This window comes from Spea bombifrons, chromosome 2, assembly GCF_027358695.1.
Source record: "Spea bombifrons isolate aSpeBom1 chromosome 2, aSpeBom1.2.pri, whole genome shotgun sequence".
NCBI classification, from domain to species: Eukaryota; Metazoa; Chordata; class Amphibia; order Anura; family Pelobatidae; genus Spea; species Spea bombifrons.
In genome coordinates, this window is record NC_071088.1 from 28,617,518 (window position 1) to 28,645,487 (window position 27,970).

Below are 27,970 nucleotides of genomic sequence, written 5' to 3' on the forward strand. Positions count from 1 at the left end.
TTATAAAAGGGCATGTTTTTTCTCAGTATGTTCCTGTATTTCCTTTCAAATGGGATGCAGCTGCAAGATGGCAACCGTCATGTACAACACAAAAGAAAGTAGAGGATTTTTTAAATACTTTGTATATGAAATCCCAACTTAAACAATCTACAACAGTGATTTGTCTGCCTATAAAGATTGAATATGTTGTAGCCTCACATGTAGAAGGTGACATAACATACCACATAATTGACAAAATGGAGGCAACTGGCAACAATTATTTTTTATTTCATTTACAATAGTTATTGGGAATTAAAGCAAAAGATACTGTTCAGCAATACTGTTGAAAAATGCATTCACACAAAGGATTAGGGTAAACACACCAAGGGCAAATAGTAACTTTGGTATGAACACAATAATATAGGTATATGAATTAAAATTGGGATTACCTGGAAATTGACAATTCCTATGTAAAACATCAAGTTTTTGTGCATGTGAATGAAGTGAAAACAAAGAATGAGACATATTTGGTGGAAACATTCAGCAGACATTACTAAAGTTGTCCAAACTGTTATTATATCTTTATTGTACAGAGAAGTGGAATATGATGGGGCATATGGTCCTATACACATGATTTTGCATCTTCAGCAAGGGTGAGTCCTGGCCAACAGCTGCATTGATAAGACCCAAAGGTGTTAGTACAGATCTGTTCACATGGCTGAGGTCCATCACCGCACTCATTTACATCTTTATCCCAAAAGGAAAGAAAACAATAAAAATATGTATGTAAGAGGAAGAGATGACCACCATAAAAACAAGCTCTAAAGTTATGCCTTTAACACAAGAGAGAGCTGGCAAGTGGGGGCAAGGCGAAAATTCCCACTGGGTTGCTTTGATTTTGGGACATTACCTAACTTTTTTATGTTTTATGCCTGCTATCATGTGACTAGTTAGCGTTTCTATTTTTTATTTTTTTAAATTTTTTTCTGTTCAATCTTTTATGGTTATAGTAAGTTATGCCAGACGGATGACATACACAACCGTGATTTTGACCAAATATTAATTGGTCACATTCCCGGGTTAAGTGTTGGTTGACCTCTGTTTTTTAATGAGCAGTCTTCTGTAAAAATATTTTATTTTCCTCAGAGAGATATTTAAATATTTTAATATTCTCTTCGCCTGGAGTGATAGTGTTAATTAATTTGGAATTAAACTTAAAACTTGCACAGGATAGATATAGAGTGATCCTGAATATTAAAAAAAACTTTTTACACATGATAAAATAGACAGACTATATGGGCCGAATGGTTCGGGTCAAAAAGAGGGTCTTATGGATATTATATTAATGTACCCAGGCTAATGCTAGAGTGGGGCTGACAACAATCAGTCCAGGGGGCCGACACTAGCATAAAGCCAAATAATATGGTGTTCCAAGACATTTAGCACTTGATAGTAAGGGCAACAATGCACAATCTTGTCATGTCCAACATATATTTAACAAAATGAACAGCGTAACAGAGCATATACAGTCAATGTTTACATGTTGCCTTAAGCCATAGTTCATTTAGATATCCTCTTGGCAGTGGCAATTTCCCCCCACTTGCCAACTAACCAGCCCTTCCCTGACTTGCTATGAAGAAAAGTAAACTATATATACTTAAGCTTTGATTATATTTACATTTAAGTAATTTTTAATGGGTCAGCAGTTTCACTATATTCACAACAACTGTATAAACTGATATAAACAGTATACATATATGCAAATTGTGTCCTGGAAGATCCTCAAATAAATCAGGTTTTCAGTATCATATACAGGGGGGGGCTAGCACCCTATGGCCTGGGTAGGGGGCAAGTATACCCAAATGGCCCCCCACACCCCCATCAAAAACACTATTCAAATATAACCAGCTCCCCCTGCCAGACTTTCCCTAATGCTCTCAGCTAAGTCTGGGTTCTAGCACAGTGATAAATGACCCTGCTGCTTGCCTGCCTCTCAGACCCCCCACTCATGCCAGCTTGCCATTAGTAACTGCTTACCAGATGCATATGTTCTTTAATATGATATTCCTATAGTAAAATATAAAATATAATTACCTCTGCAAGTCCTCTTATCATCAAGCAACTGAAAACCTTCTTTACAAGAGCATTCTGCGTGTCCTTCATCCTGGACTTTACAGATTTGAGAGCACCCGCCATTGTTAATCATGCAAGGTACAAATTCTGTAACAAAGAATGTGTTACAATTATAAACAATTGCTATACTTGTCATATGTTAAGTGGTATGTACAACAGATTTACAATATGTACAATATGTATGTACAAAAGGTTTTCTTTTAAAAGCACGGACGTTACCTTTTTTCAGGTAACATAAAATCAGATTGTGTTTTGGTTATGAACAGAACCCTTATACCATTAGCTAGCTACCCATCTAGATAAACTAATCTTATCTGTAGATTAAATCCAACATTACATTCAAGTGCTCTGTAGAAAACTGGGATCTGTCTATATCTGAGTAACAGGAGAAGATACCTTTTTTCTTTAAACTGCTCTTTAGATAAGAAAACCCTTATTTTTGTGCAAGTTTAATACTAACATTTTTAATAGGTACCGGTATATAACAAACCAACCTTCACAAATAGGTGTGACTCCACTCCACAATCCATGCTCCAGACAAAAACTGTACTCATCACCTTGAGACATTGTATATCCAGGATAACAAGAGTACTGGATATAATACCTGTATTCACTGGGAAGTGGATCTTTTATGGTGAGGAATCTGAAAGTCCCATGTGTGGGCACAGGTGGATAGGTACAACGCACTCTTCTTTTTAATGGTTTATTTAGGCCATCATAGAATCGGATAGCCATGAATTTAGCAGTAGGTAAAGCTGCTCTTTGGGTTGTAATTAACGGAACAGTAGATGTGTATGTTGGTGTATAATGTTTTTTTGCTAGCCTAGTATATTGGGTTGCTTTTGTTTGACTGTCAAGTGCATATGGTTTATTGGTGAACGAATGCTTTCTTGAGCTGTAACCACGTTGCTTCTGTACTGTAGTTGCTATGCCGTTAGACTCCAGCAGGTTGTCAACTGGACTGTTATGAGTTCCATGAAACCTCACAGTTGAGGTCCGTGTCCTTTGATCTTCTGCAAAGTTACCTAGAGAAGCTACTGAAGAGTTGGCATGATTGATTAAAGAGGACTCAGTGGTGCTTGATGATGGTGTCGATGAGTTAGCTTTTGCAGAAATGGCAGGAAGAGTCTCTGACAGGCCAGTTGTGTTCATCAATACTTTATTGGTAAGATTCTTTGACAAAGGGTTGCCTATTGACGCAAGCAATGGCATTTTCTCTAAAGTTTCACTGTCACCTCTGACATCAGGTATAGCCGCCACAGAGATTTCATTTACAAGACTTAATGGAGAGGCCTTGCTTGATGCAATATGTTGTAGTGATATCTGACTATCCACATCTTCCAAAACATTTAATTTAGAAATTCTTATCTCAGTAGGAACCATGCGAGTTGCTTTTGGAACATTTGAAGGTTCAGTGATGAAATCATCCTCTGTAGCTGCATTTTTACATTTTGTTATAATGTTTGTTTGGGGAGATGATGTAGCAAATTTGTTAATCTCAACATTGTAGTTAAATACTATGTCCATTTTGTTTGTAAACATCGAACTATCATCAGTTGGCTTGTATGATGCCCTATTTATTGATATGTCAACCTTTGGGCTTGGAATCTTGGTAACGGGTGATTGTTTTTGGATGGTAGACTTTATCTGAAATGGTTGAGCTGGTGTAGCTTGGAGAACAGAGTTTCTTATTTTAGAATATGGTGTAAAAATGTTGCTTATCTGCACACTGTTTTTAGATATTAAATTCATTTTGTTCGATGTAACAGTGTGACTATCTGTTCTTTCTGGTGCGCTGCTTAAATTAATATTTAGACTTTGGGTGCCAGAAGCAAAAGATGATCGTTCAAGATCGATAGCCTGTGGTGGCTGTGTTGATGTACTTTGCAGAAAAGATGGAAAAATATTAGTTCTTGCTGTTGTTACAAATTTGTTAACTACGTAAGGAGGCCACATTGGATTTAGTGTTCACAAATGGAGATTTGTTAACAGATATTTCTGTAGGTGAAAGTTTGGGATCTAGTGATCATCAGTCTGTGTGGTTTAATATACAAACAGTGACTGAGTCACACCACACAAAAACAAAAGTTTTAGATTTTAGAAAAGCTGACTTTTCTAAAATGAGAAAATGTATAGAGGAGTCATTATCAGACTGGGGCAATTTAAATGGTGTTCAGGAGAAATGGGATTTTGTAAAAGCTGTTTTATTGAAGATAACAGAAAATTGTATTAGGTTGGTCAGTAAGAGTAAAAAATTAAGGAAACCGCTGTGGTACTCTGCAGAAGTGGCCAAAATCGTGAAAGACAAGAAGTTAGCCTTTAGTAGATACAAAAATACCCAAAGTGAGGAAGATAGACAGATCTATAAAATTAGGCAGAAAGAGGCAAAGAAAGTTATAAAAACTGCCAAATCACAGGCAGAAGAGCGAATTGCCCTATCAGTAAAAAATGGAGATAAAACATTTTTTAGATATATAAATGAGAAAAGGAAAGTTAAACAAGGATTAGTTAGACTAAAAACAAAAGGCATATATGTAGAAGAGGATAAAGGTTTAGCTGACTGTCTCAATGAATATTTCTGTTCAGTTTTTACAGATGAGAATGATGGAATGGGACCTCAGTTGGGAAAAAAGACTGAATCATTTGAAATATGTGAGTTTATCGAGGCGGAGGTTTTACTTCAGTTGTCTAAGGTAAAGACAAATAAGTCGATGGGGCCTGATGGGATACACCCCAAGTTATTAAAAGAGCTTGGGGGTGTACTAGCAAAACCGTTAACTGATATATTTAACGAATCATTGGTAACGGGAGTTGTCCCTGGGGATTGGAAAGTAGCGAATGTTGTGCCTATACACAAAAAAGGCAGTAGGGAGGAGTCGGGCAACTACAGGCCAGTTAGTCTTACATCTGTAGTGGGAAAATTAATGGAAACAATGTTAAAGGAAAGGATTGTTGAACATCTGAAGTCACATGGCTTTCAAGATCAAAAACAACATGGGTTTTCCTCAGGAAGATCTTGCCAAACAAATCTTATTGATTTTTTTGATTGGGTGACTAAAGTAATTGATCAAGGTGGTGCAGTAGACATTGCGTATCTGGATTTCAGTAAGGCCTTTGACTCAGTCCCACATAGAAGACTTATAAATAAACTGCAATCTCTGGGTTTAGATCCCAATGTTGTTGAATGGATTAAGGAGTGGCTGAGTGACAGAAAACAGAGGGTTGTAGTCAATGGCGTATATTCAGAACAAGGTCTTGTTACCAGTGGGATACCTCAGGGATCTGTACTTGGACCCATTCTCTTTAATATTTTCATTAGTGATATTGCAGATGGTGTTGATGGAAAGGTATGTTTATTTGCCGACGACACAAAAATTTGCAACAGGGTTGATGTTCCTGGAGGAAGAAGCCAAATGGCAAACGATCTAGGTAAGCTGGAAAAATGGTCAGAGCTGTGGCAATTGGCATTTAACGTGGATAAATGCAAAGTAATGCACCTGGGGCATAAAAACCCAAGGGCAGAGTATAGACTATTTGGTACTGTCCTAACCTCAACGTGTGAGGAAAGGGATTTAGGGGTAATTATTTCTGAGGATTTAAAGGTAGGTAGACAATGCAGTAGAGCAGCAGGTAATGCTAGCAGAATGCTTGGTTGTATAGCGAGAGGTATTAGCAGTAGGAAGAGGGAAGTGCTCATGCCGCTGTACAGATCACTGGTGAGACCTCACTTGGAGTATTGTGTACAGTACTGGAGACCATATCTCCAGAAGGATATAGATATGTTGGAGAAAGTGCAGAGAAGGGCTACTAAAATGGTTTATGGATTACAAAATAAACCTTACCAGGACAGGTTAAAGGATCTTAACCTATATAGCCTGGAAAAAAGACGGGACAGGGGGGATATGATAGAAACATTTAAATACTTAAAGGGAATCAACAAAGTAAAGGAAGAAAGTTTATTTAAAAGAAGAAATAAAACCGCAACAAGAGGACACAAGCATAAACTAGAGGGGCAAAGGTTTAATGGTAACATCAGAAAATATTACTTTACGGAAAGGGTAGTGGACGCATGGAATAGCCTCCCAGTGGAAGTGGTAGATGTTAATACAGTAAAGTCATTTAAGCAAGCATGGGATAGGCATAATGCCAAGCTAGATATAGGATAAGGGCAAGTACTAAAGGAGAGTACTCAGAGGTTGGGCAGACTGGATGGGCCTTCTGGCTCTTATCTGCCGTCACTTTCTATGTTTCTATGTTTCTATGTTTACATTTTTTTCTGGTTTTAAAAATGTTGCATTTGTTTGTAAATGATTTTGGTGCATCTCTACAGATATTTTGAGCCTTTTGTCATTTGGGAAATCAGGTGAGCTCTTTTTAAGTTGTCGAGATTCTTGCTTACTATTTTGAATTATTTCTTTAGAAATGAACACATTATCATTCCGAATTGTTTGAAACTTCTGCCATGTATCGTTATTGGGGATATTATTTTGCTGGCCACTCAAGATGTTACTAGGAGGATTTGGTGAAGTAAAAAGACTTCCATTGACATTTGGACCTCCTGTCACTTGGCTCTTCTTTTTCAGATGGGTACTCATCATGTCAGACTCTGAAAAAAAAATAAAAAACATAATGTATATGTTTATTATAATGTATATGTATATTACACAGATATGTTAAACTTACATACGGCTCCTTTATATAAACAGAATGGATCAGCATTGATGACAACAAAACATGTAGGGACATACCCTTGAACATTATTTTTAAATTCACCGTTAAGGAACTTTATTTTTCTTGCACGATCCCGTTAATTCATTTAATCTTGTTCTCAGGATCTGCATGATTATTTCTCCCCATGATAGTGTCTCTCCCCTTTTTTTAAGGATTGATGTTGATCTGTTATAATGATTATATAAATGAAGAACACCGTCCTAACCTCTACACGTAGGAATGGGACTGTTCCATCTTTTCCCATCACAATAGATTAATGAAGATCCACGGAGTTTATAGCCTTTGTTGCACATGAAATTGATGGCAGCTCCATTGAAACTTGTTCTGAGACTGCCATGTACAATACCACGGGGAAGACTACACCCAGGAGCTGGAATAGAACAAAAAAATAGCTGAAGGAATGGAAAGTAGAGAATGTATTTGCAGAATTGTATAAAAAGGCTTCCCAGACACTAGAACAAGTTCATATTTTAATATGAGCCAGGGCTAAAAGGACCATGGCTGTTATATGTCAATTTATAGAGTCCCGTTAATCCACAACAGTTATTTTAACAGTATTTATTTGACTTATTTGTAGTCTATGAACTGCCACAGGGAATCACATAGCTGAGTAAAAAGGTTATGGTCAGCATTTAGGGAAATCTGTTCATATGCTTACATGTTTGATAGGATTAGGTAGTGCACAGCAACCAAGATGCAATGGCCTAGTTTTCACTACAGTTTGGAGGGTAAGTGGCATGTGATCCAGTGCAATGCAAACTTGCCTTTTACTAGATGGACTTTCACTTGATTATTAACTATACTTTCCCTGCTACAGAAGTCTGACTTTGCATAGATAACAGATTTGATTTTAGCAATTCTAAACATCTAAAAAAATTAAATCAATTCAAGAACTAAAAGCAAAAGATGTACGGGACGTTGATATATTAATTTAAGAAAACGAATGCTTTGAAGGTCACATTTCCTCTTTGGTGGAAATACTCCATTGTGTACAGTACAGTTAATTGAACGGGCTTATTACACTGTTGTGACTTACCTACACATACTGGAGCAGGCCTCCTCCACCTTCCTCTGACGCAGGTACTGCTAGTGTGACCCAGAAGATTAAATCCAACATTACATACAAACGATGCATAAATCCCTCCATAGCGGAAAAATGTTCTTCCATTCTCCAGTTGGCCTAGTCCAGCGCACACAGCAGCTGTGAAGACTGCATGACAAGTAAGATGTGTTAAGTAGGACACTGGTTTTTACTCAGGGAAATTTCATTGTATTAAAGAACCATATAACGTAGCACTCTGCTCAGAAACATTAGCGAGCATCGGCATAAGTCATTTAGTTAAAGTAATAAGTCATGTCTATTTTTACATTGCTTTTAGAATACTAAGTGGCTTAAACTCAACCTTTGGCTATCAAAGGGACCTTAGCCTGTTTTACTGATGCCGGCAAGATAGGACTGGTCATCGGACACAACGGGCAAATGCAATTTTACACTCACTGCTTGGCCCGCCAGTGTAATGCCTTAATATGTGGCTACCAGCTGTATGCAAGCAGTCACACTCTACAAAAGTGTAGACTGATGTTAAAGTGCAGAATGTCATAACAATTATCCAAAAAGAGGCCATTTAACTGCGATTTATCGACCATTGGCCTTAAATTGCCTGGGATGATACAGGTTATTTTTATGTGATCATTTTATTATGTAATTAAAAATAAAATCGGTTTGTTATACATCAACAGATTTCCACAATTCTGACAATTTGGGAACCAGATTTACAAATGACTAATTGTATAATCCTTTGACCTGGCTATCTGGTTTTCAATCCAGGAGCATCGAATCTGACTACTGCTAATAAAACATAGTAATAATGATTTGTTGATGTTTAAACCTAGTCCGTAACAAGTAGTATTTACAGTATTATACTGTAGTTATACATCTAGGTGATGCTGTGTTAGACATTAATCAACACACTTGTTAGCTGACCCTTCAAATATTACCCCTTAATAGACCATCACAAGTATCCTATTGTGATGTTGCATTAATTTTCAAATCTAAAAATAGATATAGGTAAGGATATTCTGAACTGTCACCTGTACTCAAGAAGGCATTTGAGATGTGATTTGCCAGCAAGAAAAGCACCATTTGGGATGCTCAGATACCATTATATCAGAAGAATACATTGGTGTACAGATTGTGTGACCTAAGAATTTGCCCCTTCACTCAGAAACCATTAGAAAGGGTTAAAAAAAAGAACATTCAAAAAATGAGAACTACCAGGATGTAAGCATTTAGGTTTAACTATAAAGTATATGATTTGTTAGTAAAATATGGCTGGTTGCTTAAACAGATGCTCCAAGAAAAGACTCAACTTGCTGACAAAAATAACCATATTTGCACACAAGTAGCCTACAATGGCACTGTTAAATTTAATATGAAATGTGTTAATACTTACTGTTTTTTGTCGTGAGCACAGACAATATTAGAAAGAGGTTCAATAGCTCCATTAGATAATCTTGTCTCAGTCCACATGAGTATTGTGGCTTAGGGGTCTTGTGTACAAGGTGCTGCTGATCTTCACAGTCTATTAGCAAGTCAATGAATAAAGTTGCATCATTACCAGGTGATGAATAGCAGTGTTAAGATTTCTTAAAATTTCCAGTATATACTATCCAAATTAGTGGATTTTCGTTTACAGTGAAACAGCTTCCTATGTAGAATGGCTTCTGGAATTCCAATGTATCTAAATGCAGAAGGTGTGGAGTCCAATCACATACCTTACTAAATAGTTGCTACCTTCCCCCACATCCAATGGTGTGACAGCGTAGTAATAAACTGGTGAGCGCCTAAGGGCATTCCAAGATGTGGAAACAAATTTCTTTCTACAAAAGGTATGTTTAGCCTTATTTTCAGAAATGTACATTTTTTGTCTAGGCAAATCCAGAACATTTTAAAATGTGTAATGCCAAATTTTATTTTGAGTATAAAAAGGTAAGTCATATACTGTACCTGTCACATACGACATTTATATGGACAGCCATGCAAGGTTATTTTTCAAAGATTGGTGGCCTACTGTCCTTAAAGCCCTAGAACTTGCACAGCATTTGCCGCTAGACATTAGTCAGTCATGAGAGCCAGGTATCTACTTCTGAGTGTTCAGCCACCATAAGCATGCATATCCATACTTCCGAAGAATATCCCTATTATTATTATTATTATTATTTATTGTTCTATAAAGCGCCATAAAATTCCGTAGCGCTGTACAATGTGTCTAAGGTGCTAGTGTTATAAAAAGGAAAAGTTTAACAACAGCAGCACTTCTCTTAAATACAGAGTATCAATACAGATGATAAATACATATCAGAACTGGTAAAAAAAAAACATTTTAAAGATAGAAAGAGGGGATAAAAGCCAACAATAAACAACAACCAAAAAAAAACAAAAATGAAGACTTAGTAGAATCATTTGATTAGGAGGAAAAAAAATAACAAAAATTGGGGCTTCACTAGTATGAACTGATTAATTCATTCATATTTTTTTCTTACAGTTAAATAATATGTATTATGGTCAGTTATGACTCGGCATACAAAAACCATATTTGCTGGTTTTGTACGAATGCGTTTTGGTGCCGAATTTTACCGTTTTGTCCATTCGTCCGAAAAAAGAACCAAGGATTGCAACATTGGATGAAAGAACTAAAAAAACAAATGTGCGCAGTCAAAAAATCTTTGTGCATTTGTTCTGCCACTGCGGCCGTCATTTTAGCTACACTAAGAGGGGGAGAATCTTGCCATTTTGCCTGGGCCAAATGGAGGGACATTGAGTGAGCTGATCTTCGTTTGTCAGCTCAATCCTGTCACATCAAGAAATGAAGAGAGCCTATATAAGAGCAGAGCAGGCAGGGGATCCATTTATTTCACTGTGACTGCTTTATGTGACACTGCTGTGCGGCATCTGAGCATTTTACAGAGTGAGAGACGTGGTGGGCTTCAGCCTAGTATTTCTTACAGTGTCTAAGAATTTCCATAGTTAATTTAATTTATTTAACTAAGATAATTTAACCAGCCCACTACTATACTTACCCGTACCCCTAAAACTCTAAGCTAATTTTCTACCATCTATTGGTCTCAAATTCTCTATACAATTCCTTCTACGCGTTTATTTCTTGTTGCATTCCATTGCAACTGGACGAACAAATGGGATTTCCGAAAAAGAAAATGTTGGACAAATTTCAGCGAATACAAAGAAAAATTTCCCCCCGAAAATTAACACGAATTTTCTGTCTTATGTTGTTTTTAATTTTTTCACTTTAAAAACATAGCCATTTCCGACTATTTCCGAGATTCACCAGGTTATACCTACACTTAAAGGTTTCAGCATCATTAAATAAATTCAACAAAAAAATACCCATGTGATTTTTTTCAATTAGTGCAATATAATTAAAATACAGAGTATGTGAAATGCAACTTGTATTGATAGATGTAATAAAAACATAAGCAATGTACTAATGTAATAAACCCAAATTGCAACATCAAAAATAATTTATTTCACTACTCAGTATAATATTAAAGGGACGGTAAATGTTTTCTAAAACATATTCCAATTAAATAAGTATTTAACATGATTTTTACCAGAAATTAATGTGAACACTTTCTGCACATGATCATAAGTAGTCTCATCAGACTGAACTGTTTCCCTGGCTGGTGATGAGTACTCCCTGAGCACTGGGAAGCAGGAGAATGCCCAAATGTACCTCTGCAAGCCAAACTACCAGCAGGAAAACCTTTGTTCTGTTGAATCCCTCCATGTATTTGTATGGAAATAAAATATTAAGTTTACAGCTATCGTGTGCATTTAAACTACATGGGATGGCTAGAAGGTCCCTTTAAGAATACAGATTCTTCAATTCTTCTGAACAGTATGCCTTAAGAAATACACACATACCAAATTCATGCATCCGGTCTAAAATAAGTATGTTGCACACATGGACATGAAAATAAGGGCCGGGGGTGTGTATATCACTTTTTAATTCCAACACTAACTATATTCCCTGGCGATGGCAATGGCTTAAGTACAGTAAGTTAACTATCATTTTTGTGAGCAAACAGGCAAAAGCTGTCCATCATAAACAGTACAGCAAGCAAAATCACATGTTAAATGTGTTGTTTCATTTAGACAAAACCTGAATTGCATGTATGTTAAGTAAATAAACCTTGGCAAACTTGTGATTTTATGTTTTCCTGTGAAAATCACATACAAACGCAACAAAACTGTAAAGAACTATTTATTTACAAATGTTTTGAATTCAGCAGAGTATGTGAAACAGATTGTTTAAAATTGACACATACAAAAATAATGCACATACTGTCAAGTCTATAAGAATGCCTACATTGAATGCACAAAAGTTACATTGTATATTCAATATTTAGTCATAATGTCTTTTCCATTGCTCTCCCTACATTTAGTCAAGGCTGGTATGACTTTTTACAGCTTGATGAATTGAAAGGTATATATATAGTTGATTAATTACCTTCTCTGGAATGTTAAAGTCAGTGTATAAATGTCTTCTCTTTTGTACTAGGTATTTTGAACTGTGCAAATATTACCGAACAATGAAATATATTTTATTCATGATGACTAAAAAAAAACATGTATGTTCTTTTATGTATGGTGAAACCCTCACATATACAGCAAGGGACAAGCTGTTGCTGCCAAATCAGATCTTTATGCCTAACCCAGTCACATTTTGGATACAAGATAAATAACAATTTTCCCTTAAAGTGTTTTGTGTTAGTCTACTTTACATATATATTCTTGCTGTCCATAATATCAAACTTCTTAACCACGCGAAAGGCTTCCAAGAATTCATGAAAGTCAATACCGCCATCTTTGTTCGAGTCAATGCTGTGGGCCAAGTCATCGATAGTTGAATCATCTATGTCAATGTGAAGGTGAGTGCTGAAAAGCTTCCATGTCTGGCGGAACTCTTCAATAGAGATAAGGCCTGAAATAGAGTCAAGTAAAATACCACGTTGATTTCCATATTTTTGTGAAGATTAGAACAAGGCAGAAATGTCCCATAAATACAGATCACATCAGAAAATGTTTGTAATTCAAGGGCACAAAATAAATGGCATTGTCGGTATTCAAACATCTAATGCTTGTGTTACTTTTCAGCATGGCACCCAGGACATTACATGACCCTGTGGTTATAGCACGGCAGTTCATAAGAATGTAAATGCTATGGTGTCAGAATGAATGTATCTTAGCGTAGGGTGTTAGAGTGAGTGAGTGTGTCTGTTAGCATTTAGTGCTCGATTGTGTGTGCATTACAGTCAGGGTGTTAGTGTATAGTGTGGTAGTGAGTTTGTGTGTTATTCTGTGCGTGTGTTAGCAGGTGGTGAGGGGGACACCTATGAAATACTGCACCCAGGAGCTATCAATTTTAGGCTAACCCCTGCTTTTCAGTCTGAGAGAACATAACAGATTGACCAGGCAATTAATATTGTAAACATGCCAGCTTTGTTTACTGTTATTTATATGTATAATGATGTTAAAATGAATATACAGTCCTTCCTGATTTCTTCTATTTTTGCAGCTTTTAAATGATGAAATTATGTATAGAAGGAAAAAGCTATCCAAGCCTACCTGAACCTATATGAAACTAAATCAACCAATTAACTAAATTTAATTGATAATAGGGTTCAATTTCACTAGACATACCAAGTCTTGCAAAGTCAAGTAGGCTAAAAGGTCTCAAAATGCAGCACACTATGCCATGATCTAGAAATTTAAGAACAGATGAGAAACAAAGTCATTGACATCTATTATGCTGGAAAGGGTTACAAAGCCATTTCTAAGGCTCTGGGACTCAAGTGGATCATGGTGAGGACCATTCCCAGGAGTTGCCAGCCTACCAATCTTCCTCCAAGGGTGCATCAACGACTCATCCAAGAGATTACAAAATAACCCAGACTAACATGTAAAGAACTGCAGGCCTCACTTCCTTCCGTTAAGGTCAGTGTTCACAATTCCACAATAAGAGTCTGTGCAAAAATGGCATCCATAGAAGAGTTGCAAGGTGAAAACCACCATTGACCAAAAAGAACGCAAAGGCTTGTCTCACATTTGCTAAAAAAACCACTTTGATGACTCCCAAGACTTTTGTGATAATATTCTGTGGACTGACGAGTTAAAAGTGAAACTTTTTGAAAGACATGGGTCCTGCTACACCTGGCATAAAGCAACACAGCACTGTACAATAAGAACATCATACCAACGGTCAAACACAGTGGTGGTAGTGTGAGGGTCTGAGGCTGCTTTGCTGCTTCAGGACCTGGGCGGCTTGCCATAACGAATGGAATGAGGAATTCTACTCACTACCAGAATATCCTGAAGAAGAATGTACGGCCATCAGTTTGTGACCTAAAGCTCAAGCACAGTTGGGTTATGGACCGGGATAATGATCCGATGCACACAAGCAAGTCCAACTTTCAATGGCTCAAAATAAATAATATGAAGTCTTGGAACGGCCTAGTTAAAGTCCTGACTTGAATGTGATTGAGATGCTGTGACATGACCCTACAAAGGTAGTTCATGCACAAAACCCTTCAATGTGGCCTACAGCGATGTAAAAGGCTCATTGCAGCTGTTGCCGCCAAGGGTGAAACAACCAATTATAAGGTTTCCTTTCCATATGGCTGATATCGGTCTTGATTAACTCTTTACCGTCAATAAATGAAATTATAATTTACAAGCTGTAATTTGTGTTGGCCAAATTTGTCTTTTATTAAAATTATTTAATTATTTCGCTGCATTATAAGTATGTAACAAATGTATGAATGAAAAGTTGTAACATGGCTTTAAGAAGTTTACACTACAGAGATTTTGGGACCGTTCAGTTTCTAGAATTGTAATTTTATAGCTAACAGCACAGAAATAAAAGCTAAATGCTTCCTTGGGCTTTTCACCCATACATTACTTGGCAAATGGGCTAGCAGAATTCTTGTGATTGTTTTACAGTACCTGCTTCTGTTTTTGAACAGCTGGTAATGAGTTTAAGTGAGGCCTGTCAAAGTATATAGAAATGTTTGGACTGCGATGGACATCTTGGCCAATTGGAATATGTTTTAGAAAACATTTAAAACTGTGACAAAACTGATGTTTACGTGTATGTCTTATATTAAATGTATCACCTGTGAAAAGCAAAAGAGCTCCTTTGGGAAATCTAGAAACATTAGCAATCAATGAAACGTAACCAGAATCCTTTCGTTCAAATTCATTTTTTTAATTTGTATTGAAATACTGCACAGAATAAAACCTGCACATTTTAAAAGCTCAGAAATTTCAAAGTAGTAAAAATGGACTGTAGTAAAAACATTACCTGAGTGATCCTTATCAATGATATTAAATATGATTTCCAAGTCAGCTCTGTATCTGTGTAATATTTCTATTAAGCTAGGTTCAACCTATTAGGGAAAGATAATATATTAGTATATATTGTAGTCAGGAAACCAAGAGCTACCGAAACACTCAAGACTGCAAGCTAAAATTATTATTTTTTATATAAAATATCCTACTGCTGTTAAAATGGAAGCCAATGACAAATACATGCAACTATGTAAACACAATGCCAACATGTCTGATACATGGAAAGTTGATTATGAATTTCAAAAGGGTTCTCATTTTAATGGGTACATTTTCTTGCTGTTGAAATCCCATAAAATATACATACAAGATTTCTTATCCTGTTTAGCTTAAATGCATCACATTATGATAAAATCATTTTATAATAAAATAGATCAGATTCTATGCATTCTATAAATATGTTTTTATACAAACTTTAGAGCAGCTATATGTATTCTTGCAAACATATTGGAAGGGTAGGTTATAATTAGGTAATGCAAAACATGTTTTTATGTTAAGTCTTTTTTTTATTAAAATAGAGTAATGTGTGATACAAACTGTTTTTATTGGGCGTTCCATCTGAAGATCTTCAAAACATGAGAGATATTCCACATTTCCATCAGAAGTAAGTCTAACTAGTCTGGAACGTAAAGTCCTCCAAGGTAGGTCTAAGTGCAGAACAGCTTCAACTGAAGATGCCCACTCACTGGTGGATATTGTTCCTTCCAAAACCACATATAAGGTTTAACGTGTTAATATTCATATACATATATAAACCAAACATACATTTCACTTGAAAATAATGAAGCATTTTATTATGTAGTGTTACAGTCAACAGGACCACCAGATCTTTCATTGTAATCTCTACAACACCAGTGTGTCCATACCTCATTCTTGTAAATACCTCTTTCTTTTAATACTACTGGGGCAATCATTTTGTTTTTAAGAGTAATTTACAATTATGATGTTCATAATTATTTTAAGAAGTATCAGAGCCGTTATCAATTCAATAACTATAATAGTAATAAAATTGTTGACTAAAGATGTTTAAAACTACATACCAGACAGGACTACAGAAAACTATTGTTAATGCTCAGTCTTTGTAAAACCTCAAAATATGGCCTTTTTTTTTTTTTTTACTTTGGAAAACGCAGCGTTCTTGAAATATCACAAAACAATTTCTACCTGTTCCCTTTGGGTCATGCTCTTTAAAAGCTTTTATGAGGTCTGTTTTGTGAGCATAAATTTTTTCCTGGAGAGCTTTCAAAGCGGAATCTTCCACTGCACTTACTCTTAAAAAAAAAAAGGGATAGAAAGGTTTTAGAACAATTTACACAGCACTTCTTACAATACATTTATTCAAGGGGTATGACAAGACTAGAATTGACTGACCACGACAAACAGAATCAGGTGGAGAGGGCCCTGCTCACAAGCTTCCAATAATGAGGGAAAGGGATGAGGACAAACATAAAGGGATATAAGGATATTTTCTATCAATAGAGCATTTGAAATAATTTGTATTCTAAAAAAAAGTAGACATTCTAAACCAGCACTGAATAAGACTTAACATGTGGGGAGCTGGAGGCTTCACTAGAGAAGTACAGAATTGAAAGCGCAAGCTGGACATTAGACAGATATAGGGGTCATTCAGAGGTCAGGGAGGCCAGGGCACTCAGGTTTTAGCGGGCTGGGTCAGCTAAATCCAATTTTCATGTTGTCAGGCAGGTAGCACAGCTGATTATTATTATTATTTATTGTTTTATATAGCGCCATCAAATTCCGTAGCACTGTACAATGGGTAGACAGGACATAACAATTAGCATGTAACAAATTGACTAACAGAGACAACAGGTGAGGAGTTTTAAAGGGGGCAGCTTTTAGGAATAGCCCTCTGTGCAAGCTGTTGTATCTGTTGTGCTACTACTGCAGGGTCCTGTAACATGTGTTATGTGACCCCACTGAATGCCTAGGTTACCTGGCTGCAAGATAGGTGGGAGCATGGGTTCAAAAAGGGGCTGAAGGAGGAAGCAACCTCAAAATACCTGGGGCCTCAGCCCTTTCTGTTGACCCCTAGTGATGCCCCTCTTGCTAGCTAAACCTCAGGGAGTAAATGAGGAAAGTTTTATTGATGGTAGAATATAATTGGAAAGGCCTTTGTAATTATTACAACTAATATTCATCCACACAGGTATATCAAAGAAAAGCACAATATATTCTCTAACCTCTGATGAAGCGTGAGTTTGCGTGTGCATTTACTAACTTGATACTGCACAAAGCGCATGGTTAAGTCTGGGCTCAGTTTCAGGTATGCTCCTCTGTTGCTACCTTCATCATAATAATTAGAAGCCGAAAAAATGGTTACAACCTAAAGACAGTAAACAGAACATTTTCTGTATGTTTATTCAAAGAGCATTCCAAATACACCTTATAATTGACATGCATCAATGCACTTATTTAAAAGATTATTCTTTGGTAGTTACAGCTTCCAATGCCATGCATGATCTGGGTCTTTACATTATAAAAAATGGGCAGACTTGATAGGCCAAATGGTTCTTATCTGCTGACAAATTCTGTTTCTAAACTATACTACCTGAAGATAAACAGACCCAATTGATTAATAATTTTAGCTAACGACGGTAGCGCAAAAGAATCATATACACTTTGTAGTTGGACTCGTTTTCTGTTAACTACCTTTTTTGGAATTATTTGTGGTCAAATATTTAATGGCAATACTGTGATATAAAATGATTATCCCTTGGAGGGCATCTTTTCTCATTTGTAGCAGCTGCCCCTGAATTTGGAAGCTACATTGCATCCTCTGTAGACTTGAATGGGACCCATTTAGTTAGCCCCTGTCCCACCTCACATGGGTTGTGGAAAGATGGGGGCAATAATCAATAGTTCATGAAATTGCGTGTTGTCTTCCTTTTTCAAAACACATACACTTGACTCTCCTAAAGGTGAGTGTATGCAAGGTGATTATTTGCAAGTGCTAATGCTAGTTGGCTTCAATTTGAGAGCTGAACTTTTACTGCAGCAAGCTTGCATTTTTTTTTTTGCCAGATTGCATGTACTCGCGGTAAAAAGACTGAAAGGTGGTTTCACCCAACTAGCACACACTACATGTAATCTAGTTTCTTACCTTTCCACTGTGGCATATCTCATAGCCTTCCTGTTTGCATTCATGTGACCTTATTAACATTTTGAAATTGTACTTATTAAGGAACTGTGTGCTAATATCTGGACCAAAGTAACAACCTCCGCCTCGAAAACTGTTTGGTAAGCAGCCATTTTGGTTTCTAGGATCACTCCACAATATGTCCACAATCTTCAAAACAGAACAGAACAAGGGTCAGTGTAAGCTATGTGATTCCCTAAAAGGGCTTTCCGGGTTACTGGATGTTTAAAGAATACCTTTAAGTCATATGCACAAGTTTCACACGAAAAGTACGATATTTGGTAACTTTGCTAAGAGAACACTAGGTGTGGTAATGCTAAAAATGTTTGCTGCCCCCACTAGAGCCATTTGCCATTTTAACTGGCAGGTAAAAAAAATTATTAATTGATTTCCTTTGGAAATTATGAATAAATACCTGTTTCCATTCATCTCGTTCTATTGCTGTTAGATCTGGAGTCATATCAGGCAATTGAATTTTTGAGTCCAGGTAATGTATCTCAAGAATGCCGTTATGGCTCACTCCATTTTCCACCATACTAGATGGTTCATTAGAACTTGAAAACAATGATGGAGAGTAGCATTCATCTGTATTGCTGGGTTTTCTCTGACCGGAGGTCACCATTTCCATGTCTGGTTTATGTGGGTTTGGTTTGTTGGCCTTCTGTGACTTTGGTGGACGCAGGGCAGATTTAAACTTAAAGTGTACAAAAAAAGGAAAATTTGAATCTGTAGATGTGTGTATACATATACTCTTTTCAGATTCACATGTTCAATCTTAATCATGATATCAGCATCCCAGTGTTGTTGATACATGCACTTTGTGTGGAGTCATTGTAAAATTAATAATGACACTTTATTTTCTTTGATTTTTCTGCATTCTTGCTTAACTTAAAGTTGGAGTGGTTTATTTCACTATGTATTTTCAATTTTAAATGTGTTATTTATTTAACTTTTATTTCAATAAACATAAGAAATTGTGAAAAGAAAACAAAATCCCCAGATGCTAATCATAAAAGCAATGTGGCTGGGGTAGCTGTATCATATTAATGGAAGATAAAGAAAATATAGATATTTAGTGACAATTTAGCAAGGATTTGGATTAGTTTGCCGATTTTGTCTATATTTTCTTTTATTTTCCTTGTTGTTTATGTTTTATAAATGACTTACATTGCTGTACTGTCTGATTTAGATGGAGTTTGCTTCTCACTGATGCACATGTTATTAGTTCCATTAAATAAAAACATCTATATGTGGAACATTCTATTATGTTCTGTTGTGTCTCTTACCTTACATCTTTCAATTGAGGACAGGAAATCAAGGTCAGTTGAGTCTGATATTCCTCCATGTAAAATAAGTATCTTGCTATCAATAATGGTAGCAAAAGGCAGCTGGCTGTAGATGTCTTCCAAAAGACAAATCATTTTTTGTCCATGGCACTGCAAGACAAGAAATGTCTAATACAGGGAAATATATAAACACTATCTGGCAGAGTAGCCATACTACAGATATACATTTTAGATTCCTCAAATGATAGAGATGGACAAATTCCTATTCAACGTTCCTAGTGTGTTCACATCTGTAGAGCATAAAGTATGAAAGTAATTGCAAAGTGAAACATGTGAAACACTCAATCATAAAGAGTAAGAAATACAGTATGATAACAAGTTTACAAAAAAAAAATACATATTAACATACACATTATAATAAATACCTTATACTTTTGCAATATTTCTTTCGTGAAGCCATATCTGAAATTAATAAACAGATTCTGGGTTACTTCATATTAATTTCACAGTTTTAATATATATATATATATGTATATATATATATATATATATATATATATATATATATATATATATATATATATATATATAGTATCTCACAAACTATTGGGCCCAATTCGCCATTTTCCCTCCCAGTGTCATGTGACTCGTTAGTGTTACAAGGTCTCAGGTGTGAATGGGGAGCAGATGTGTTAAATTTGGTGTTATCACTCTCACACTCTCTCATACTGGTCACTGGAAGTTCAACATGGCACCTCATGGCAAAGAACTCTGAGGATCTGAAAAAAAGAATTGTTGCTCTAGATAAAGATGGCCTAGTCTATAAGAAGACCCTGAAACTGAGCTGCAGCACAGAGGGCAAGCGGTTTCACAGGACAGGTTCCACTCAGAACAGGCCTCGCCATGGTCGACCAAAGAAGCTGAGTGCAAGTGCCGGGCATCATATCCAGAGGTTGTCTTTGGGAAATAGACGTATGAGTGCTGCCAGCATTGCTGCAGAGGTTGAAGGGGTGGGGGGTCAGCCTGTCAGTGCTTAGACCATACGCTGCACACTGCATCAAATTGGTCTGCATAGCTGTCGTCCCAGAAGGAAGACTCTTCTAAAAATGATGCACAAGAAAGCCTGCAGTTTGCTGAAGACAAGCAGACTTAGGACATGGATTACTGGAACCATGTCTTGTTGTCCGATGAGACCAAGATAAACTTTTTTGGTTCAGATGGTGTCAAGCGTGTGTGGCGGCAACCAGGTGAGGAGTACAAAGACAAGTGTGTCTTGCCTACAGTCAAGTATGGTGGTGGGAGTGTCATGCTCTGGGCCTGCATGAGTGCTGCCGGCACTGGGGAGCTACAGTTCATTGAGGGAACCATGAATGCCAACATGTACTGTGACGAAGCAGAGCATGATCCCCTCCCTTCGGAGACTGGGTCGCAGGGCAGTATTCCAACATGATAACGACCCCAAACACACCTCCAAGACGACCACTGACTTGCTAAAGAAGCTGAGGGTAAAGAATGTCTTCAGACCTAAACCATATTGGGCATCCTCAAACGGAAGGTGTGGGGGGGTGCAAGGTATCTAACATCCACCAGCTCCATGATGTCGTCATGGAGGAGTGGAAGACGACTCCAGTAGCAACCTGTAAAGCTCTGGTGAACTTGACACTTTGGGCCCAATTTGGACATTTTAGTAAAAGTAATATGTATTTTAATAAAAGCTAAGATTGTATTACCTTAGGTTCATGATGGGATCCTCGTGATTCCCTCTGTTCAAATGTAAATGATTAGGATAGACAAGAAGGAATGCAAAGAGTATTATCAATATTTCAACTGAATTCTTTCCTCGGTCTACAAAATCTCCATTAAACAAATAAGGATTTTCTGGTGAAGGAAGACCATTCTGCAAAACATAAACACAAAAAACATTAATAATTGATATTTGTTTCTTAATTTATATACTTGCATTTTAACTACAAAAGCTCCGTACCTTGTAGAATATTAGCAAAAGATCATCCAACTTTCCATGTAGGTCACCTAGGTATTATAAACAGATTTAATTCAAAGCCATGCAGAACACTGTGAAATAAGTAGGTCTTACATCTACATGATGTACTCCTATATAGAATGTTCTCATATTTCTATTACTGCAGTGGTAATGAGTAAGATATCTACTTTATTTGCTAAACTGTGAGTCTACAGGAGAACTGCAGTTCCTCCTCAAATGCAAAACTTATTATGAAGGGCAAATCCTAGTAAACATCTCCACCAAGAAGGGCTGAGTTGGAATTATACACAGATATTTACTCACTGATTTAACTATGCATTGGACAGGGTCAACCAATTTTTTTCTGCAGTAGAAGCTCACTGGACTTGTTCCTTGGTAATGTTTAAAGACGCAAATGGGCCAAAACGAGTTGGATGAATTTTCCCATTCATCTTTGGGCCATTCGTTTTTGAGCAATGAATAACGTTCCCTGCCCATTCGATTAAGATGAAAATCGAGTGGCATTTTTAATTCGTTGCCTAGTGACCATATTCACTCTCATTCAATCTCACCCACTCTCTCATTCACTCTCTCACGTTCTTTAAATGTTTCCTTACTTTTTCTGCCGACCACTTCTGCTTCTGATCTTTGTTCGTATCTCTGCAGACGTAACCTGGCGCGAACTTCCTCCTAAATGGCAGCGCTTCCGATTAAGTCCTCTCGCCCAATCCTCCAATTGGGTGGGTGGACTTCATTGAAACTGCCACACTTTTGGTGGAAATTCACGTTAGGACAAAATGGCTACGCTTTCTGTGACATCTTCTCACCTGATTGGAACATCAGGCGAGGGGGCGTCCCCAGAAGTACTGCCATTTTGGTGGACGTTTGCTCCAGATTATGTCAGTGGAGATGCAGACAAAAATATAAAATGAAAGAGAGGAGATAGAAGATGAAGAACAAGAAGATGTGGAAGCGGTCAGGAGAAGCGGAAGTGGTCGGCAGAGAGGGTAGGGAAACAGAGAATGAGAGAGAATGAGAGTGTGAGTGAAAGGGCCTGTGAAATAGGGATGAAAATGTTGAGCTTTTTGCTTAATTTTCATCCGCTTCATGGGGGTCTGAACTACCGTATTTGCTCGATTATAAGACGACCCCCCAAAATCTGAATATTAACTTAGGAAAAAAAGAAAAAGCCTGAATATAAGACGACCCTAAAGGAAAAAAGTTTTACCAGTAAATGTTAATTCATGTAAACTATTTTTTTTAATAAAAGCTATGATTGAGAAAAATATTTTTTTTTTGTTTTTATTTCTTGTATTTTCCAACCTGTCCCCCAGTTACGCACATCTGCCCCCAGGCTTGCCACACCAATATGGCACTGTGGCCCATGATATGCCTTTTAACCTTCTATATGCCACTGTGCCCCATGGTATGCCTTTTGACCCCCTATGTGCCACTCTGCCTCCAGAAATGCCTTATACCCCTATATCCCATTCTGGCATTTAGGGGGTTAAAATGCATATTATGGGGCAGAGTGGCATATAGGGAGGTATAAGGCATTCCAGGAGGCAGAGTGGCATTAAGGGAGTTAAAAGGCATTATATAGAGCACTCTGCCTCCAGAAATGCCTTATACCCCTATATGCCACTCTGGCATTTAGGGGGTTAAAAGGCATATTATGGGGCAGAGTGGCATATAGGGAGGTATAAGGCATTTCAGGAGGCAGAGTGCACTATTAAATGCCCCCTTAACGCCACTCTGCCTCCTGAAATGCCTTATACCTCCCTATATGCCACTCTGCCCCATAATATGCCTTTTAACCCCCTAAGTGCCAGAGTGGCATATAGGGGTGTAAGGCATTCCAGAAATGCCACACACACACACACACACACACACACACACACTTACTTACTTACCGGTGCTTCCAATTTCCTGCTGTATTGCCGGGGCAGCGGGTTGACGTCTCATTCCGCGGCAGCCGGAAGGAGGTGGAGTTGGCAGCGGGGGTTTGTATGCGTCCATCGCAAATACCTTCCCCGGCTGCCAGAGATCAGGAACTCTGGAATTCTGATCTCTGACAGTCGGGGAAGGTATTTGCGACGGACGCATACAAACCCCCGCTGCCAACTTCACCTCCGGAAGCACCGGTAAGTGTGTGTGTGTGTGGGGGGGGCGACGACAGGAGGATCCAGGTCCCCTGCAGCGGTGCGGGGGATCTGGATCTTAGTCTCCTAATCAGACCTCTATTTGAGGTCTGATTAGAAGACGACCCCGATTAGAAGACGAGGGGTATTTTTCAGAGCATTTGCTCTGAAAAAAACCTCGTCTTATAATCGAGCAAATACGGTAGTTTTCGTGGCTTTGTACATAAAAAAAAGTAAAAAGAGCAACTGACATAGCCTTGCCTACAGTATATATAAGTATAAATGTTGGTTATAACCTGGCTACACATATGTACTTTATTCTGTTTTATACTATTTCTTAAATATATTGTATACATTTTGTAGTAGTTTATACCAATGACTTGCATTTTAATGGCATTCATTTCTGTTAAACCTATACAGAGTATAAATTGCTGACTGTGCATAATAGTGTGTAGCTGCTACAGATACCACTCACCACAAATTGTTATCCCCTTAGAATATGATGAAGATACATGAACAACATTTGGCATTTGTTTGAGAAATTTCTTAGTTTCATGAAACAATTGTAAAACATATCGGGCATGAAGTTGCTGAAACACAGATATAAAAAACATAACCAATTATAGTGAATACATTTATTACATGTAATTAACATTTTCCCTTTTTATTTTTGTTCCAAACAGATGTTATGTTTCTACATAAAAGTGACACAAGTAGACACCTTTTAATTTTACATTTACATGCAGAATAGTATAACAAATATTAAGGGTCCCGTCATGATCATAAATACCTTTTCTTGCTTAAAAGCACCCAGGAGACTGTTAGTGTCAGACACAGTCAGAGGGAATGAAAGTCGAGGACCATCATAGGTGTCGGGAACATCAACCATTTCATAGTCCATATGTTGCTTCTGTCCTTCTTTTGAGTTGAATATATCAGATATCAAATCTAAAAAAATTAGATTAGGTTTTTTTTTCTGCAATTCTTCAACATACTTCAGTTAACTGTATAAAGTAGCTATCATTACAGAAGCATGTGTCTATGAGACTTGCTGTAATTGATAGTCTATATTTTACAGGTGCACATGTGATGTGCACAGGCGGCACATTTAATATTGTAATACACGCTAATTTCAGGGATATTTTACCATTATGTGAAATTGCATTCACCCAATTCACCCAATTAATATAAAATCTAAACAATAAGAAGAACCCAAATAACTCTGCACATCTTAAGTCTCCTTCTGTTACTGGTGGGTTCATATTAAGGAAAACATAATTAATTGTCCAACTGATAGATAATATCAGATATTGGAACCAGCTGCAAAATGTTCAGGATTGCAGTACCAGATCAGCTGGACCGGTGTTCTATAATCATTATTACATATAGCTCTGTAATGAACTTTAAAATATCTCTCAATAATTTTATGTATCTTTGCTCAGACACCTGGAAAACAATTTTTTTAAGCAATACATCTGATTTTCTCAAGTCTTACCTGGTCCTTGCCCATTTATTTGCGCAAAGTGATCCATCATAAAGTTAAAAAAGTTGGAGAGCTGGTGGAATAACATATAGGGCCAGTTAAAAGCAAATAGTCTTTATATATATATATATATATATTAATATATCTGTTAATATATATTACTAAATTGGACCCATTACTCTCCAATATCTAATAATCTACAGTCCATTATACCAAATTAACCTATGTGATGTTTACATCTTAAATTACCCGTTATCTAAATGATCCCTTCTTATTAAGTATTTTACTTTTGGTGAAACTCAGTGTTGTAGAAAAAGTACAAGAAACACTATGCTGCTACCAAGATCAAAGTAATTGTTAACACTGAAAGAGTAACACCAAATTGTGAGTCTATTGTTTATCCAGTCCATAAATGCAAACTGTGCACCTGAGAAATCGGTACTGACACTATAATATGGTGCAAGCACAGGTTGATAATTTTGCACAAAAATAAGCTTAGGGTATGATAACACATACATCTGTAGTGCCTGGTAATAAGTAATTAGATAAGCTGTTACTTGCAGAACAGTATGCTTAATTGTCAAGAAGGCTAGCGGGTTGCACTGCACTGTAGGAGCTGCTAAGCTGCACCCATAATTAACACTACATAAGCGTTCAATGACCTTGCAGGCACATGAGATTTTAAAACTGTACAGTAATACTTGCCTGAAGTTGAGCTTGTTCTTCTGCATATTCTATGGACTGAAATATACTGAGCGAATAACGCCTTCTCATTTCCAGTCGGGCTGTGTAGAATCGATACCACCTCTGTATCAGGATGGCTGCTTTTATTGCTACTTTCAAACATGACAGAGGGAAGATATTAATAACTACATAGGGTATATACAGTATAATATATATATATATATATATATATATATATAGATATAGGATTCCTGTCACATTAGAGAAAATACTATGAGCAAAAAAATACAAATATAAAAAACTAGGAGGAAAAAATACAAAATGAAAAAACTATGAGAAAAAAAAAATATATATATATATTTATGAAAAAAATATTGTTGTTATGATGATATTGGTCCCAATGCACTAAGGATTCCTGTCGCATTACCTGAACTTCATACAGTATGACATTTCTCTGATTTTATTCTAATTTATGCATTAGCTTCATTTAACAGGACTCACTTTGTTTGTCTAAAGATATATATATCCCACTATGTATTTTTCAACTGTATTCTGTAACATGCAAAGAAACATTATCAGATCTGGCGTTTTATTTTTTTTCTGTAAAATGTAATAATGTAAAACAACACAAATTTGTTTAAGAACCCTTTTTAACTTGTATGGCATATTTTAAATCATGTGACAAGCTACCTCAGCAAAAATTATGAACAAGAAAGGTGTGGGTAATCAAAAATACTAAGAATGCTTCTAATGCTGCATTGTTACAAAGGTGTTCAACAAATTAGGTAGAAAAGCACCTTCAATATGCATGGACCACTTACCTTTTTCAGACTTCTTGGTTTGGTTTTCAGTTTTTACTGATGTTCCACATCCCATAGCTTCAGATCACAGTTTTTGTTGTGTTCCGTGATTTCATTTGATGTTTGCAGATGCAGCTGTTACTCCTCTGTAACTGCTTGAGCTTCAGTCTTCACAGCTGTATCACGAACCTGAGGGCGGTGCGTCGCCTGCACATAAGGAAGAAGAAAAAGAAATTAAATTACATGGATTAGCGGAGCATGGTTTCAAAGGGACTGTTAGGATTATTAAAGCTTGTTATGAAAACATCACATGATAAGGACAGTGATCTTATAAACCAGACTGCAAGAGAAATATCTGCTGGCCGTTACATCATACTTCATGTACATTGTAGATTATATGCTTGGTGCCTGCTGTCCATATAGGCACAGTGTGAGTTTGTATTTTTCTAATCATTGTTTCATATGTAGGGTCTATTTATAGTGTTGAATACCAAGGTTTGACATGAAAATGTTGACTTCTAATATCAGCATTTAGGTGCTTACATTTTGGCTATCAAGCATAAAGACAATCCTGATAAGGCACATTGGGTGCTTGGTTGTAAAACTTCTATAGGGATGATGGCTGGGATAAAAGGAAAGAGGAAAATGTTTCACCTCTGTTCTGCCAAGTATTCGTCAGAGCCTGCCAGGGCTGTCACCTTCTGGCCACATAAAGACCATGCCCCATAACAACACATACAAACACTACACTCACACTAACACACACACATATACACACTCATCTTGCATGTCCTCTAAGTATGTCCTCATGGAAGCCTACTTCTTGCACCCTGCTGGGCCATGTCTCAAAAAGGGTCTTGGGCCTGCCATTTTGGAGAATAAGGACTGGCCCATGAAGCCTTTATGGTTGTGGGAAGTGCAGACAGCATGTTCCTCACCATTTGTTTCTGTGTGTCTAAAGTGTTATGTGATGCTTGTTATGTCTTGTTTACTCATAGTACAGCACTGGGGAATATGGTGGCACTACATCGACCAATAAATAATAATAATAATTAGCCCTTACTGGAGCCTGGGGAATACATGAAATCATCCTGTTGATAAGTAAAACTGGTTGCCGCCACTTTTGCCTAGTTTTAGACAGTAAAAATATTAAAAAGTTAAAAACACAGT

General features: G+C 37.0%; 2 protein-coding genes across 2 annotated transcripts; both read right to left on the reverse strand.

The window, feature by feature from the left end:
• Positions 1–390: 390 nt before the first annotated feature.
• Positions 391–9,866, reverse strand: LOC128473622 (serine-rich adhesin for platelets-like). Its single transcript, XM_053455873.1, has 7 exons — positions 9,851–9,866; positions 7,880–8,053; positions 7,049–7,213; positions 6,512–6,718; positions 2,607–4,049; positions 2,074–2,199; positions 391–726 (listed from the first exon to the last, which is right to left on the reverse strand). Exons 1-7 carry the CDS (start codon positions 9,864–9,866, stop codon positions 602–604), a joined length of 2,256 nt encoding a protein of 751 aa, XP_053311848.1. The 3' UTR covers positions 391–601.
• A 2,253-nt stretch (positions 9,867–12,119) lies between these two features.
• PPEF1 (protein phosphatase with EF-hand domain 1) lies at positions 12,120–26,985 on the reverse strand. The gene is made up of 16 exons (XM_053457413.1): positions 26,822–26,985; positions 26,022–26,149; positions 25,329–25,389; positions 24,624–24,781; positions 24,309–24,423; positions 21,696–21,742; positions 21,442–21,608; positions 20,137–20,173; positions 19,712–19,861; positions 18,841–19,119; positions 18,390–18,575; positions 17,470–17,612; positions 16,433–16,539; positions 15,806–15,969; positions 15,225–15,309; positions 12,120–12,845 (listed from the first exon to the last, which is right to left on the reverse strand). Exons 1-16 carry the CDS (start codon positions 26,874–26,876, stop codon positions 12,637–12,639), a joined length of 2,091 nt encoding a protein of 696 aa, XP_053313388.1. The 5' UTR covers positions 26,877–26,985; the 3' UTR covers positions 12,120–12,636.
• Positions 26,986–27,970: the final 985 nt, after the last annotated feature.

Bases quoted from the DNA above. Each gene is read 5' to 3' on its own strand.
- LOC128473622 (XM_053455873.1), bottom strand. The intron at 4,050-6,511 runs GTAAGCAAGAAT...CTCCTTACGTAG, and splicing joins TAAAGAAATAATTCAAAATA to TTAACAAATTTGTAACAACA. The intron at 727-2,073 runs GTAATTATATTT...TTTGGGATAAAG, and splicing joins TGATAAGAGGACTTGCAGAG to ATGTAAATGAGTGCGGTGAT.
- PPEF1 (XM_053457413.1), bottom strand. From the start codon at position 26,876: ATGGGATGTGGAACATCAGTAAAAACTGAAAACCAAACCAAGAAGTCT. The intron at 19,120-19,711 runs GTAAGAGACACA...GTACACTTTAAG, and splicing joins CCTCAATTGAAAGATGTAAG to TTTAAATCTGCCCTGCGTCC. The intron at 15,310-15,805 runs GTTTGTATCACA...TTTCCCTAATAG, and splicing joins TGGAACGCCCAATAAAAACA to GTTGAACCTAGCTTAATAGA.